Source organism: Candoia aspera, chromosome 1 (assembly GCF_035149785.1).
Source record: "Candoia aspera isolate rCanAsp1 chromosome 1, rCanAsp1.hap2, whole genome shotgun sequence".
In the NCBI taxonomy this organism is placed as follows: Eukaryota; Metazoa; Chordata; class Lepidosauria; order Squamata; family Boidae; genus Candoia; species Candoia aspera.
Genome location: NC_086153.1, coordinates 104,721,497 through 104,736,147, shown reverse-complemented (window position 1 = coordinate 104,736,147; position 14,651 = coordinate 104,721,497). Strand labels below are relative to the sequence as shown.

Below are 14,651 nucleotides of genomic sequence, written 5' to 3'. Positions count from 1 at the left end.
GCCCTTCTAGGGGCACCAAAAATAGCCCATGCAGCTGCATTCTGCACCAACTGTAGCTTCTGGATACTCTTTCAAGGGTAGCGCCATGTAGAGCGTATTGCAATAGTCTATATGGGAGATAACGAGGGTGTGAGTGACCGTTTGAAGGGCTTCCCGATCCAGGAAGGGGCACAACTGGTGTACAACACGAAGTTGTGCAAAGGCTTTCCTGGCCACGGCTGCCACCAGCTCTTTGAGCAGGAGCTGTGAGTCCAGCAGGACCCCCGGATTATGCACTGGGTCTGTCTGGGGCAGTGCAACCCCATCCAGAACCAAAGATGACAATGTCCTGGATACGGAACAGCCATTAACCCATAGCTGCTCCATCTTACCAGGGCTCAGCTGAAGCCTGTTATCTGGCTTCAGCTTGTTATCTATGGGTGATCTCTGGTGGGAATGGATGAATGGGATGAAGGGAGGGCATCCATCCTCACTCTTTTTGACCTCTCAGTGGCTTTTGATACCATCGACCATGGTATCCTTTTGGGGCAGCTCAGGGAGTTGGGGGTGGGTGGCGTGGTTTTATGCTGGTTCACCTCCTTCCTCCAGGGCCGGTCCCAATTGGTGGTAATAGGGAGTGAGAGATCCAGCCCACAGCCCCTCCTTTGTGGGGTGCTGCAGGATTCGGTTCTCACTCCTTTTCAACATCTACATGAAACCACTGGGTGAGATCATCTGTCACCACAGGATGAGGTATGATCAATACACTGATGATACCCAATTATACATTTCCATCCCAGGTGAGGTAAGTGATGCGGTGGCTGCCCTGTCTCAGTGCCTGGGGGCTGTGGGGGTCTGGATGGGGAACAACAGGCTTCAACTGAACCCTGGTAAGATGGAGTGGCTGTGGGTTAAGGGCTCCTCTGTATCCGGGAAATTGTCATCTTTAGTTCTGGATGGGGTTGCGCTGCCTGAGAGAGACCCGGTACGTAACTTGGTGGTCCTTCTGGACTCATGGCTCCTGCTTGAAGAGCAGGTGGCAGTTGTGGCCAGGAGGGCCTTTGTACAACTTTGTGTTGTGCGCCCGTTATGCCCTTTCTTGGATCAGGAAGCCCTCTGAACAGTTACTCATGCCCTGGTCATCTCCTATATAGACTATTGCAATACGCTCTACATGGGGCTACCCTTGAAAAGTGTCCAGAAGCTACAGCTGGTTCAGAACGTGGCCGTGCAGGCAATTCTTGGTGCTCCAAAATCGGCACGTGTAACACCTTTGCTGTGTGAGCTGCACTGGGTACCAGTTTGCTTCTGGGTCCAATTCAAGGTGTTAGTCATCACCTTTAAAGCCCTACATGGCATGGGTCCAGGCTACCTGAGGGACCGTCTCATCCCATGACATCAACCTGTCCCACCCGTTCATGCAGACAGGGCATGTTTGACTTTAGTGCTCTCCCCTATGCTCTGTTGTTGGGGAGACACTTTCAGATTCAAAGATCAGCTGCCCATCTGGATCAGGGGAGGTTGAGACAGTAGCATATAAGCTTTTATAAAGCTTGTATCATATTGCTATCCATGAAGAATTCCACCTCCATTTTAGTTAGGATTTCAAGCAAGTTAGATACATCTTGTCTAAGTTTTCTTTTAGCTAATAATTATCCAGCAGGAAGAACAGACAAAGCAAATTTATGTGTGAGAACCTTGCTATTTGCCATATGAGGTCAATATCAATTATTCTTGCTTTGCTTTGAGTCATAGTTTCAAATCTGTTTTGTCTGGATGGAATGGAAGTTTTTATCTAATATAAAGTTCAAAATCTGCTGCATGGCAATGCATTTCTGCATGCTCAAGAAATAGCTAATGGTTTCTTATTTGCAGCTGTTCCACTAAATGGAATTCTAAACTATGTTGCTCTCCCTGCTTTAGATTATTTGAAGAATTATATGAAGATCATGGAGATACATTGTCACTCCAGTATGGTGGTTCTCAACTTGTTCATAGAGTAAAAACCTACAGAAAAATAGCACCCTGGACCCAACATTCTAAAGATATTATGCAGACTCTTTCAAGATACTATAGCAATGCTTTTTCAGGTATTGAATTGAATTCTGTGTTTGAAGACTTAGCCTTTTCTAATTATTAATAGAAATAATTAACAGCAATCAGGTTTGACAAAGAGTGATTTATTTATAAAAAGAGGTTTATCAAATGAAAGCAGCATGGATGTGTCTATGTAGCCACAAGAAACTGAGATTAATTTAAGGGTGACTAATCTTTCATATGGTGTTGTTTACTTGTTAGGATAAAACTAAATGGGTAAAGCTATCATATTGAAATCAACAAGGTATTTGGATGACACTAAACTTTAAATTCAATAGCACAGAGTCAAACAGAAGGCTTCTATAAAATAGAATACTGTAGTTGCTGCAAAGTCAAAGGAGACAATTCTTTTTGCTCAGGGTCTTACATTTTTTCTACAGCAGAGCCTAGCCATTTTCCTACTTAAGAAGAAAAATGCCTGATGTTGCTTCCTTTGGGAGAAGATAATACTAATGTTTGCAGTGGTGGAAATGTTTATGCTCCATGACTCAGCTGCCAGTCTGCCACTTTGCTGTTGTAAATGTTGTAAAACATGGATTGTGTAGATTAGAAGTGAATTGCATTATGACTTTTCTGATTTTTATGCAGGGTTATCTAAGACCTGAAAATTATTTCAAGGGTTCCTCCAGGGTAAAAAGGTTGAAAAGGGCTGCTCTAAACCCATGTGCAACAGTGAAGAAGTTAATAATATCGTATGTCAGGTGCCTTTTCACCTCATCAGAAACTAACATTTTAACTTGAAATTCTGAGAGAAAGCAAAAGTCATTTGACCAGAGATCAAAAATTTGCTCCCTCAATTGTGATGGCCAAGACTGCACAAAATACACACAATGCATAAAATTAGAAGCAGCATGACAAAGGACTATAACTATACTTATCTCTGAAAACCATGGAGCCAGTCTCAAATTAAGTGGAGCTGAGTTAGCCCATCATTAATTAAAACCAGTTATGCTGTACAAATTTAAGCTTCCCAAAATGAAGTTTTTGCTCAGAAAATAGGGGCCAATCCCAGTAATTTCAGAGAAATTGCATTTTATTTAGAATGTTAAATCAAAACATTTTGTTTATATTCCTATTGTTAAAAAAGTGTCCTCCTGTTTCCTATTTCAGCAGCATATAAATAATGATTGAAAGAGTGGCCTTTCAGGCAGTTATAAATATTTTTTTTCCACTTAAGGTTGTCAAGGAAATTGAAAAACTCATTCTAAACTGGCATTTCTGATTTGTATTAGAAAGGTAATGATTTACTGCCGACACTTAGGTACAATAATAATTTTTTTAAAAAATGTTCAGGATTTTTCTGATTATAATGCCCAATTTCTGCATCCATTGCTAGATGATAAAGTGAATAGAAGCTATTAATAATTAGTGCCTCAGCATTAAATTTCATACTTACTTCCTTTTGATAATATTTTGAAAATGTGCACATTTTAAAATAAATCCATGGTTTAATTTCTTAGAGTAATCTAGAGTGAACATGGAGGTCATTCCAAAGCAAGCTCCAGAATGGAAGAAGTGTTGATAAGTGTCATCAGAGATAGGAAGGAACAAGAGAGTTTACAGTTGCTTTTTTTTTCTTTTCTAATCTTTAGGAAATAATCCTTGTCCTCTGGAAAAAGGGATTATGGGGTGCTTGGATCCTGCAGATCACTTTTCTTGCAAGCAAAGAACTTCATTCTTGGTTGCCTCTAGGATGTGGTACAAAAATCATCATCCTTTCCTTAGCATTGGTGCTCTTTCTATAAACTGATAGTGGCAGGAAAATGTCTATAGTAACCTTGGAGCTCCTTGGCTCAAAGTCTTCTATTTTCCTTGACATGTTTTGAACCAAGTGAAAATAGAAGTATTTTGGAGGCAACTTATGTACTTTCACCTACTGAGTCAACAAGAGATAAAACATAAAAAGGAAACAAATGAGAAAATGCTGCCTTCTCTGATGGGGTTGAATCTGGAAATGCTGTGGCACAGATGTTCCTGGGATTAGGAATATAGAATTTACTTTCAAAGCTATCAGTGATTTCAGCAGCAAACTCCCATCCCAAATTACTCTGAGTGGTCATTTATTTATTCATTAAATTTATACACTGCCCATCTCACCATAAAAGTGACTCTGGGTAGCTTACAAATAAAAGCTACAAAACCATTATAAAAATAGAAAAAGTACAAAAAATAGAAAATAAAATAGGGAAACTAAAAGGCAGAGAGCGCATCTTAAGCCACCAACCACCCCAGGGCTGCTATCACTCTTGGATCCCCAAGTTCATTGGCAGAGCCAGGTCTTGACACTCTTCCTGAAGGCCAAAAGAGTGGGGGCCAACCTCACCTCCGTGGACAAGATGTTCCACAGGGCAGGGGCAACAGCAGAAAAGGCTCTCCTCCTGGACCCCGCCAGTTGGAATTCTTTAGCCGACAGGGTCTGCAACATGCCCTTCCTGCCGGACCGGGTGGGACAGGGAATGAGATGGTTCCTCAGATAACCTGGGCCCATGCCATGAAGGGCTTTAAAGCTCATAACCAACACCTTGTATTGGACCAGGAAACACACCGGCACTCAGCTCACGCAGCAGAGGTGTTACATGTGCAGCCCTAGAGGCACCCATAATTGCCCATGCGATCGCATTCTGCACTAGCTGCAGCTTCCAAATACATGGCCATATTTGGACACCTGACATAGTCATTTGAGATGGCAAATTGAGTGTCATGTGGACAAAGTAGGAAAAAAATTGTGGGTCATGCTTATATTATACTTTAGTGCAAGTGAGAAAAAGCCCTTCTGATTGATTCCCATGTAAGAGGAAGAATACTTAGAATTTCCATAGCATCTTCTGTCCAATACTAATTGCAAGTGTATGATCTGGAGAAAAGTCTTGTACAATGTATGTACAATTGTATAATAAGTTCAGGGTGTATCCAAATTTAATTTTCCATGTATTAGTCTACTGGAAATTTATTTACACATAATAGCCAAGGTTATATTAACCTTGTTACAAGTAAATTGTGCATTCTTGAACGGACTCTTTGCATGATACCTGTTTTTCTAAAGAAAAGTATTCTAGTTATTGAACTGATCATTTTTAGAGCAGGGATTCAGAAAACCCCCAAGAGTATAATAGGAAAGCAGTCAAGGAATAACCCAACTTCCAAGTTTAATGTGAAGGAAGTACATTGGAGAATGAGTTCTATATAAGATAAAGCTATAATTAAACTGGGATTGAGATAAAATGAGATTGATTTTAGGAGGAAAGGAAAATGGAACCTGTCATGTTAGTAGTGGCATCATGGAACAGCACATCAGAAGAAATATGGAGAGGGTGTAGGAAATGTACAGATATATGCACATTGCTGCTGTTCAGTGTTTTCTTTGTAAAGAAGGTGCTGGGTATGTGTGAACTTACTCTTGTTCAAAGTAATTGGCTGCTGCAGGCAGGAAAAAATGCCCAGAATACAATGATGGCTTCTCTGTGTTCTTTTGCAAATATGTTAAGGGGTAATTTAAAACAAAAATTCTGTTTCCAGCTGAAGTCCTGGGTTTCCCATAATGTTAATCTTCTTAATAAAATCTTAATAAAATTTACAAGGGAAAAAGAAAACAACAACACACTACCCTTCCTGGATATCCTCATCAGCAGAGGAAATGACGGCAAATTAGAAACACAAGTCTATCAAAAAACAACCCACACTAGCCAAGTGCTCCATTACCAAAGCAGCAATCCAACCTCCCACAAGAGGAGCTGTGTAAGAACACTATTCAGACAAAGACATATGCACTGCAGCAACCCAGAACACCAGAAGAAGGAAACAGACCACCTACACAGCATCTTCCAACAAAATGGATGGATACCCATGCAACTGTATCAAAAAGTGCCTGATCACTCAACCCACTACAGCATAACCAGCACAAGCTATGAAAAGGATAACGCTGCCATACATCAGAGACTTCTCAGAAACAACCAACAGAGTATTACAACCACACGGCATCACCAACTAAAGCTCTCCAAAACATCCTAAGTAACCCAAAAGACCCAGTAGCCCAAGAAGAAAAAAACAGGAGTCATCTACAACATACAGTGTAAGGACTGCAACAGCCACTATGTAGGACAGAGAGGCAGAAGACTAGCAGAGCGCATCCACGAACACCAACTGGCAGTCAGAAGACATGATGAAAACTCCTTAATCGCACAACACATGGACAGACTCAACCAAGTTTCAACCGGGCAACTGTGAGCATCCTAGACCAAGCTAAATCCAAAAATGCTAGGGAATTCCTGGAAGCTTGGCATTCAAACAAATCAGCCGTCAACAGAGACATAGAGATAGACCACATTTACACGCCATCCAAAAGAGACAATTAAAAAAAGCTAAGAAGGAAACAAAAAGACCAGAACACATCCCCTCCAGCAGCCAACACTTAGATAAGCAGGAATTAATACCAGGTAAACAATGAAGCACAAAACAATATCCTAATCAAGGAACTACTAAGGAGACAAACAGGCAAGCAGACAAACAAACATCTGGGGGAGATGGGCGGTGATAAAAATATGATAAATAAATAAAAACAAGCTGAAAACAATACCCTAATCAAGGAACTACCAAGGAGAATACCACACTCCCACCAACACTGGCAGGGCAAGCTGCTGTACATAAACAGGGAGCAAACCCTACACTTAACTGGCACTGATGATGTTACCTAGTCGGGTAAGGAAATACCTGCAAACAACCAAGCTCAGAGAGCACCAAGGACTCCACAATGTTAATCTTCTGTCATTCTAAGCCTACTTTCCTCTACCCCCACTCCAATTTTACACTTTCTGGCAGTAAAACTAATGATAAAAATTGTGTGAGTATATATTTTAAAAAATACATAAAAATCCCTTTCCTTGTATCTTTTAGATGCTGACCGGCAAGATTCTATTAACTTGTTTCTAGGAGTATTTCAGCCTGAAGAAGGGAAGTCTCATCTCTGGGAACTACCTACGGATTTTTATTTGCATCAAAAGGACACAATGAACCTTCTCCAGGCCAGGCGAAGGTATTTCCTTTCAATATTCCCAAAGGAGAGGAAATCAAATTGGTCCATTCCATTTCCTTCTACCCCTGTCCTATGTTTTAGAGGGTTATAGGGAACTTCAAGAGACAGAGTGTATGGCTTTTCTGCCATTTTTACTAATGGAAACCTCTGCTAGATTTTTTTTTTTTTTTTTACAAGCAGAGACATCCATTAATAAACTTTACTTTTTCAAAACTCTTTCCATTCATAGAGTAATTAGGTTGGATGCAATCTCCTGTGTCCCATTTCATCACTGGTCTTGTGAAACAAGCAACTAAGTATGCAAAATAAATGAATGGAGTATTGTAGGCTTATGTACACATTTCTCATCTGTGTATTTGGCTACTAATAAATAAATAAATAAATAAAAATAAGGAATTAAATGAAAAGCAAATACTACTTAGTATTTGCTTGTTAACAAATATGTGCTGACTTGTGTCTTTTAACATTAAGTTTACCTGTTTGGATTATTTCTCTGTCAAACAGTAGGATGTTAAAACCAAATTATAGTGTATAAAACAGTAGGAATCCCAATCCATATCCATCTGTACATAAGTGGCATTCCATTGTTAGTCATGATAAAGAGCTCTGATTGCATGCAGGGTTCTTTCCATCCCTTAGCAAGCAAAAGGAACCTCTACATGCAGTTCTGCTCTGTTCTGTCTCAAACAAACGTATTGAGCATGATATGCCCTACTGTTGTCAACAATCTCCTTCTGCTCTATCAATATAATTGAAATAAGTAATGTTTAAATTATACAGTATAACTTATCAAGCAGTAGACAGAGTTCACAATGGAAGGAAATAGCAAGCGATCCCTCAAAGATCTGTTTCAGAACTAAAGCATTCCAACTTCTTTATAAATAAACTGGAATTAGCAGTGTGGAGGACATATTGGCTAGTGACAGTTCAGGGTGTTTAAAACAAAAGAAATGCTAAGCGCTCCAAACCAAATAAGGATTGAAATGGAAAGCAGTGGTTTAGTAGAAGCTTAAAGTCATGTACACTGGGCCAAGGAGTCTTAATTTCTTAGTTACACCAATGGAGACTGAATTGCAGATGGTTAATCAGAAAAGAAAGGTTGGAATTATGGTGGCAGTGCCGTGAAAATGTCAACCCAGTATGTAGAGTGTGTGAAAAAGCCAAATTCCATTTTAGGCAACAGTAGGAAGGGTATTGAAAAGAAAGCAACCAAAAGCACACTACCTTGGTGTGCCTCCTCTTGGAGTGTTACACATAATTTGAAATATCATCCCTCAAAAATACATTTTAGAATTGGAAAATATGCAGGTGTTGCGAACAAAATGATCAGGAATGTTAAGCAGTCTATTATGAGGAAGAGTTTCAACATTTATAGAGGGAGAATGGTGTGAGATTCAGGATAGAGAAGAAAAAATTAAGATAAACTACAGAATTCATTTATCAGGTATTGTAAGAGATAGTTTTAAATGAGAAGTAGATAAATTCATGGATGATAAGACAATGAATGGCTACCACTCATGAATGCCAAGTATTGGCATTGGATAGATAGTGTCCCATTGGACACTATCTAAAGCAGTATTACCAGATTTTGAGTTATCATGATACAGATACAGATACGAAGATAGTTTACTCTGTAAACTCTACATCTAGTATTTTAGTGTCAGTTTAGTGGATGCCATTGAGACATCATGTAAGTCAGACTGAGAATTACAGGCTTCATCTCACTTTGTAAAATCGGAGTGATCATGATGGAGAAAGCAGCTAGAATCTATTCTTTGATTATACTGGTTTGTGAAATGTACAGTCTTTGTAGAGAATGATTTTTGATGACTAAGGATAAGATTATTATCCGTAGCAATATGAGGAGAGAAATGTTTAGTCACCTTCAGAGATATCATAGACAAGCAAGAACATGGCTGAGGGCCAAGATGACACACCATATAGAAATTGAACAGCGTAAGGATTTGTCAAGAGCAGAGGACAAATAATCAGAAGGAGCTTTTGTACTTGCCATGGTGTGAAATAGCTGCTATTTTTAATGTGGCAGATACAAATATTTGCTTCTAATTGATTAGTTTACAAAGGTTCAAAAGGTTCTTCATGAAAGTTGTATATGCTAGATGTGGTACTCTACAAGTACTTGTATATGATCATGTTGCATTTGCCAGCAGAGAAAATGACACAGTTTGCAGGATTTGGGGAAGTAAATAAGTACAGTGTTTTCTCAGACACTGTAATGAACAATTCAAACAATTAAATCAATTAACATTACAACAGCAAGAGAAGATGTTTGATTAGTTTTATTAGAATTTCAGAATACACTGTTGACTGGCTTGGAATATCCTCCAGCAAAGTTATTTGTGGGCCCTCTATTGAGGACGCCCTTCCATCTTAACATCTCTTCAAATAATTTTTCAATCTAAGATTTTTCATCATGAAATATATTTCCTATCATGAGACCTTTGGAGTGAGAAAGCATATTATAATCAGTTGGCTTAATTATTATGAGCCTTTAAATCATGAGAGTTGGTGTGCATGGTAGCAGCATAAGGTTGGCAGTTGGAAAGGACAACAGTACCATATCCAGAGCTGCAATTTTACTTTGTTGACACATTATTAGGTAACAGATACTGATGCAACGGAAGACATTTGAAAGAGAATGGAATAAAAGTTCTGGACAGAGAGATTGTGAATAACCAATAGGAAGGTCAGGTATAGCAAACTACTCTGGCACAGTACTGTCTTCAGTGATTGGTCTGGGACAAGTTCCAGAATCCTAAAATAAATATTTGGAAGGAACTGCAGCAGGCAGTACAGCTGTACAACTACCAGAAGCTAAACATATGAGCAGTGCTCTGCTCAAGTCCCTGTTATTCAGAAGTAAGATAGTTTTAACTTTTACAAATACTCTGAAAATCATTTTAATAATCTATGTAAATATATAGTTTTTAATATAAAATAGCAGTGTTAAAATTGTTTATGTCATGTTTTATAATGAAAAGGGAAGATGTGGCATGTTTCTGTTACTTTAAGGCTAATTACCTATAATTAAATGTGGGATGGATCTGTATGAATGACTTATCTTGATGATGATGTTTTACTTTAGTAGGCTGTTCCTGCCTTTCCAATACATTCTCAACTGAAGTAAGGGAAAATATTATATGGAAAACAGAATATTGAGCTAGATAATTCTTTAAGCTCAACCTCGCAGCTGATTTCTCATTTATCTTTATAATAGCATTAATTTGCTGGGTGATATAAAGAATTCATAATCTAAAATTTGACATCAAAAGTATTGGAAAAGGAGGCTTGGATAAAACAGAATCTGTAATTTTGTTTACATATATTTGGGCTTAGCAACTATAGGGCATGAGGAATAGAGTAAGGGGTTCCAGGAGAGGGTTTTGAGGGCAGCAAGAGGAGAAGCATCATGTAGGAGGCAATTGCAAACATAAGATATATGAAGGGAGAAAGGGTGCTTTTTTCATGCTATGTTTTTGTTTTTTTGCTTAAAGCTACACTTTTTGGTGGACTCCTGGTGTTCTAAAATATTTGCCACTGCCTTATGATGAAGGTAAATTCTACTTGTTAAACATTTTGCCTTATAATATAGCAACATAAGATGAGCATAATAAAAATAATTCCCTAAAGAATGGTGAATTAAGTTTGCATGTTGTTAAAGAGGCATTATCACTTTATGTAGATATATGAAATAGGGATTTAGCAGTATATGGTACTCTGATTAGATGGTACTCATCCCATTTTTATATATTATTTTCTTGTTGCCCCCATTTTTCAACTTCATGCATTAATATAACTAAGGCGAACTTTGGGTTTGAAGGTACTTTGCTTTCTCCTCTTTTAATGGATTAGGTGGACTTAGCTAGCTGTGGAGCCTCATTCTGTGTAGTGATGGATTTTCACGGTTTGGGCTTTAGGGTTTTTAACTTCCCACAGTGCCCCACAATAAGGTCAGGAGCACTCTGAAAAATCAAAAGCATGGTTAGGTCCGACTGAGGTTGAAGGTGCTTGGTCAGTGGGAATAAAAAACAAAGGGGAGCCCAGTCAGTGCTCAACTGGGCCTGGCAGGGTGATGAAATTTTGGTGGCCACCCAAAGATGGCAGAAGCTGATGTTAACCCTAATCCTGAATGCAACTTACCCTTTCTAGCAACTGTGTTATCTATATCATCCATCTCTATTCATTTCTCCTTATGGTTGTAGTGGAACAGTAGAGTAGAAATGTGGCATTTTTCCAGCATCTCATAAGTACAATACTATCTATTGCTGCTCTTTGTCTTTAAATACATTATAGGATAAAGAGTTGTCTGCATTTCTGAGTGTCCTTGGGGATAAGACTATTATGGTTAGTTCCTGCAGTTTAAAATTCCATACTTCCCCATCAGTCCTGCTTCTGTCAACTTTAACCAAATACCCCAAGCACTTCCCTCATCACCAAGAGTTGCTGAGTTAAATGGCAGATGTCAAATCAAATCTTTATTACTGTCATAGACCAGCATAAACTGGCAGATATAAATGTTAGTTTGTGGGCTTGCATGATCCACAGGGTACTGTGCTGGATAAGAAAAACCTATTTATTATTATTATTTTTTGTAATGTATGTACTGTCACTGATTTAAAGCCACTAAAAGAAGTTAGTGCCAGAAGTTGGCTGGGAAAAATGGAGAGGGATAGTCATTTGCTGCTATTTTTTAAAAAAGAAGAAGGGGGAGAGAGGTTATATATTTTAACACTGAAAAGTGCACAATCTTCAATATGCTAATAATAAAAATATTAATGAAATGACAGAAGCCAGGAATTAAGTGTTTTGGTTTAATGCATCCACAAACCTACAAGTTAATGCAAGCTGTACTTTGCCTTTTCACTTAGAAGTATATATGTATTCACTTGTTTTAGTGACATGTGCTGAAAACCAGAGGAAGTTAATAGTGAAGAGATTTCGTAAGTTTGATGAAGAGATTGACATTCATAATGATTTTTTCCGACCATATGAACTCAGCAGTTTTGATGACATCTTTTGCTTGGCAATGACAAATTCAATGCGGTATGTCTATTTCATTTTTGAAGATGTTGCATTTTGAACTTGCTTCTTGGACTCCAGACTCTATTTCAATTTTCTTTAAAAGGCATACAGTAGAAAATATACCTTAAGATATAAGAGGCAATGGACTGTTAGAAATTAAATTCTATTTCTCTTTTAATTCAATAAATTATATGCTAAATTCCACAGAATTCTATATTCTGTACTTCCAGTTTCAAAGGAGACTGATTTCTGCCCAGTTTCCATTATAATGCATATATAAGCCAGTCTAGTTATGCAGGAATCCACTAACATACAGACACTCTGAAATATTTGAATTTTGCAGATACATGTGTGGGATAAGTTGGTTGTGTGAATCAGCTATCAAAAAGTGAATTTGACACTGTTTGGGTTATTTAACAAGAGGAATGCCATTTAATGCATGTAGAAAACAGTGTTGTTGGAAATGGCCAGACCAACCAGTAATATAAATAAATCACTTCCTAACTTGAATGTAAAAAAAGACACCCCCCCATAATATTAGTTATACGTGCTTTATTTTCATTTGAATTTGTTTTATAGATTTCTGGCAAGACTTAACTGTGACAAAGGCATTTTTTGTCTAAATTATTTAGGAAAAAAAGCTACATTTTTATGACAATTATTTCTGAAGTACGTTGTCCATTGACCTTCAGAGAGGTTTTTGCATTTGATTATTGATTTTTTTTTCTCCTCTATATTTCTTCAGAGATTTTATGCCCAAGAATGTTCCCATTGATCCCAGCCCATTTACTGTACGCAAACCAGATGAAACTGGAAAATCTGTTTTGGGGTAAGGAAAGAAGTGCTGTAAAAAGCTTAATACTGCTTTATTTATTTAGCTGTGTTTACATCATCTGCTGTTGCACTGATGTGGGACAGAATGCAGTGTGAATTGAACCAATGAATTTTTTTGTGTTAAAAAAATATAAGCAGATTAGGCACAGGGTGAAATGCATGCACAAGGCTGGAGTTCCAGCTTCCAAATCTTGAGTAGATTAATAAATTTAAACCATCTTTCTGCTAGCAAAACCCACAAAAGGAGATCAGTATCTGTCTTTGCTTCTGTCAGAGAAATTATGCTGTTCCCTTTTCCTCTGGACTCCTACATAGATCAAACTAAGGTAGTACCAAATAGTGGTAGTATAACTAGCTGCCAGAGTGTATTCAGTGCTGTCTTTTTTTTCCATAAGTAAACACTCTCTTCTAATGGGGAAGTAAAAAGCAAGAAGAACAATCTGGCAATTACAGAACAACTCCAATGTTTTATTGCCATTTGATGCATGAACTTTCCTTTTAGTGTTTCTACTGTTAATTCCTTATATCAAAGATAAGTATGTTTGCTGATTTGCCTAGGAAAACTTGCATGGTTATCACATTTCAATTTTGGGGGCAGAAATCATATCAAATCAGCTAAGCATCCTTCTTGTGTTTTTGTCTTTCTTCTTTGTGTTAGTACCTCACCAGCCAGATCTTGTCTTAGCAAAAGGTAATTCCTGTTCCCCCAATTGGGCTTATCTCCAAGTCTTGCCACACTTCAGGGAAGGCAGTTAATGACTAAGAGCTTGGCAGTGAAGCAGCTGGTAGAGGAAGGATTATTCAGAAAGATGGAACATTGCAGGAATTTTTAATGTGGGATAGACAATGTCCTCTGGGTTTGGAGTGTAATTCAGCCTCGTGACCTGCTAGTGAGCTGCAGAAGGCCTTCTGGTTGCTTTTTTTTAAAAAAAGAATTTTATTAACTTTCAAGATAAAGGTAAAAGCTATGAAAAAATAAAAAACTACAAAAAAAAGAAAAAGAACTAAAAAGGTGTGAAAACACAGACTTTATTTTTTTTTCAAAATTACAGAAAGGTGTGACTTCCAACTTTTAACAGCAAGGATATACAAAAATTTCCATAATCAATCTCTTACTCCATATTAAACCAAAACCACATTACTTCTAGAAGTATTTCACTTTAGCACATTATAAAAATCACTAAGTACAGTTACTCCCCCCATATTAAAATAAAGAAAAAAATTCATATAAACTCACTAAACAACTCCCCCGCACAAAATAGCACTTATGTAATTATTTCCTTCCTACTACTATTCTATACATTTCTGTCTACTATAATAAGAATCAAACTAAAAAGCACATACGCTGTCTGCCATTATACTTAATAGCACAACAGTTTTAATAATCTTAATCTTAATAAACCCAAGAAACAAAAACAATTCAAAACAGTGGCCTTAAATCAAATCCTTAAAACCATCCAAATAAACACTTTTCATACCTAATAAACTTAATCCAAATCCTTAAAAGCAAATAACATCAGCCAAACCCTAAAAGCAATCCAGATAAACATTCTTTAACCTTTATCCCACTTCAAAATAAACCAGAGCATTTACATATCCCCACAATGTGCGCAGAGCTGTCCTTTTGAAAGAATCAAACAGCCCAACTGCCCACCTCAAAAATTCCAGC

The 14,651-nt window shown here is 37.8% G+C and overlaps 1 protein-coding gene across 2 annotated transcripts in view; it reads left to right on the top strand.

The window, feature by feature from the left end:
- The window catches only part of FIG4 (FIG4 phosphoinositide 5-phosphatase), a 104,576-nt gene that overhangs the window by 62,562 nt on the left and 27,363 nt on the right, over nucleotides 1-14,651 (top strand). For both annotated transcript variants that reach the window (XM_063311296.1, XM_063311288.1), the window contains exons 15-19: nucleotides 1,903-2,069; nucleotides 6,967-7,105; nucleotides 10,621-10,679; nucleotides 12,022-12,169; nucleotides 12,894-12,977. In XM_063311296.1, coding sequence (XP_063167366.1) covers nucleotides 1,903-2,069; nucleotides 6,967-7,105; nucleotides 10,621-10,679; nucleotides 12,022-12,169; nucleotides 12,894-12,977 — 597 coding nt within the window. The remainder of the gene's footprint in view (nucleotides 1-1,902; nucleotides 2,070-6,966; nucleotides 7,106-10,620; nucleotides 10,680-12,021; nucleotides 12,170-12,893; nucleotides 12,978-14,651) is intronic.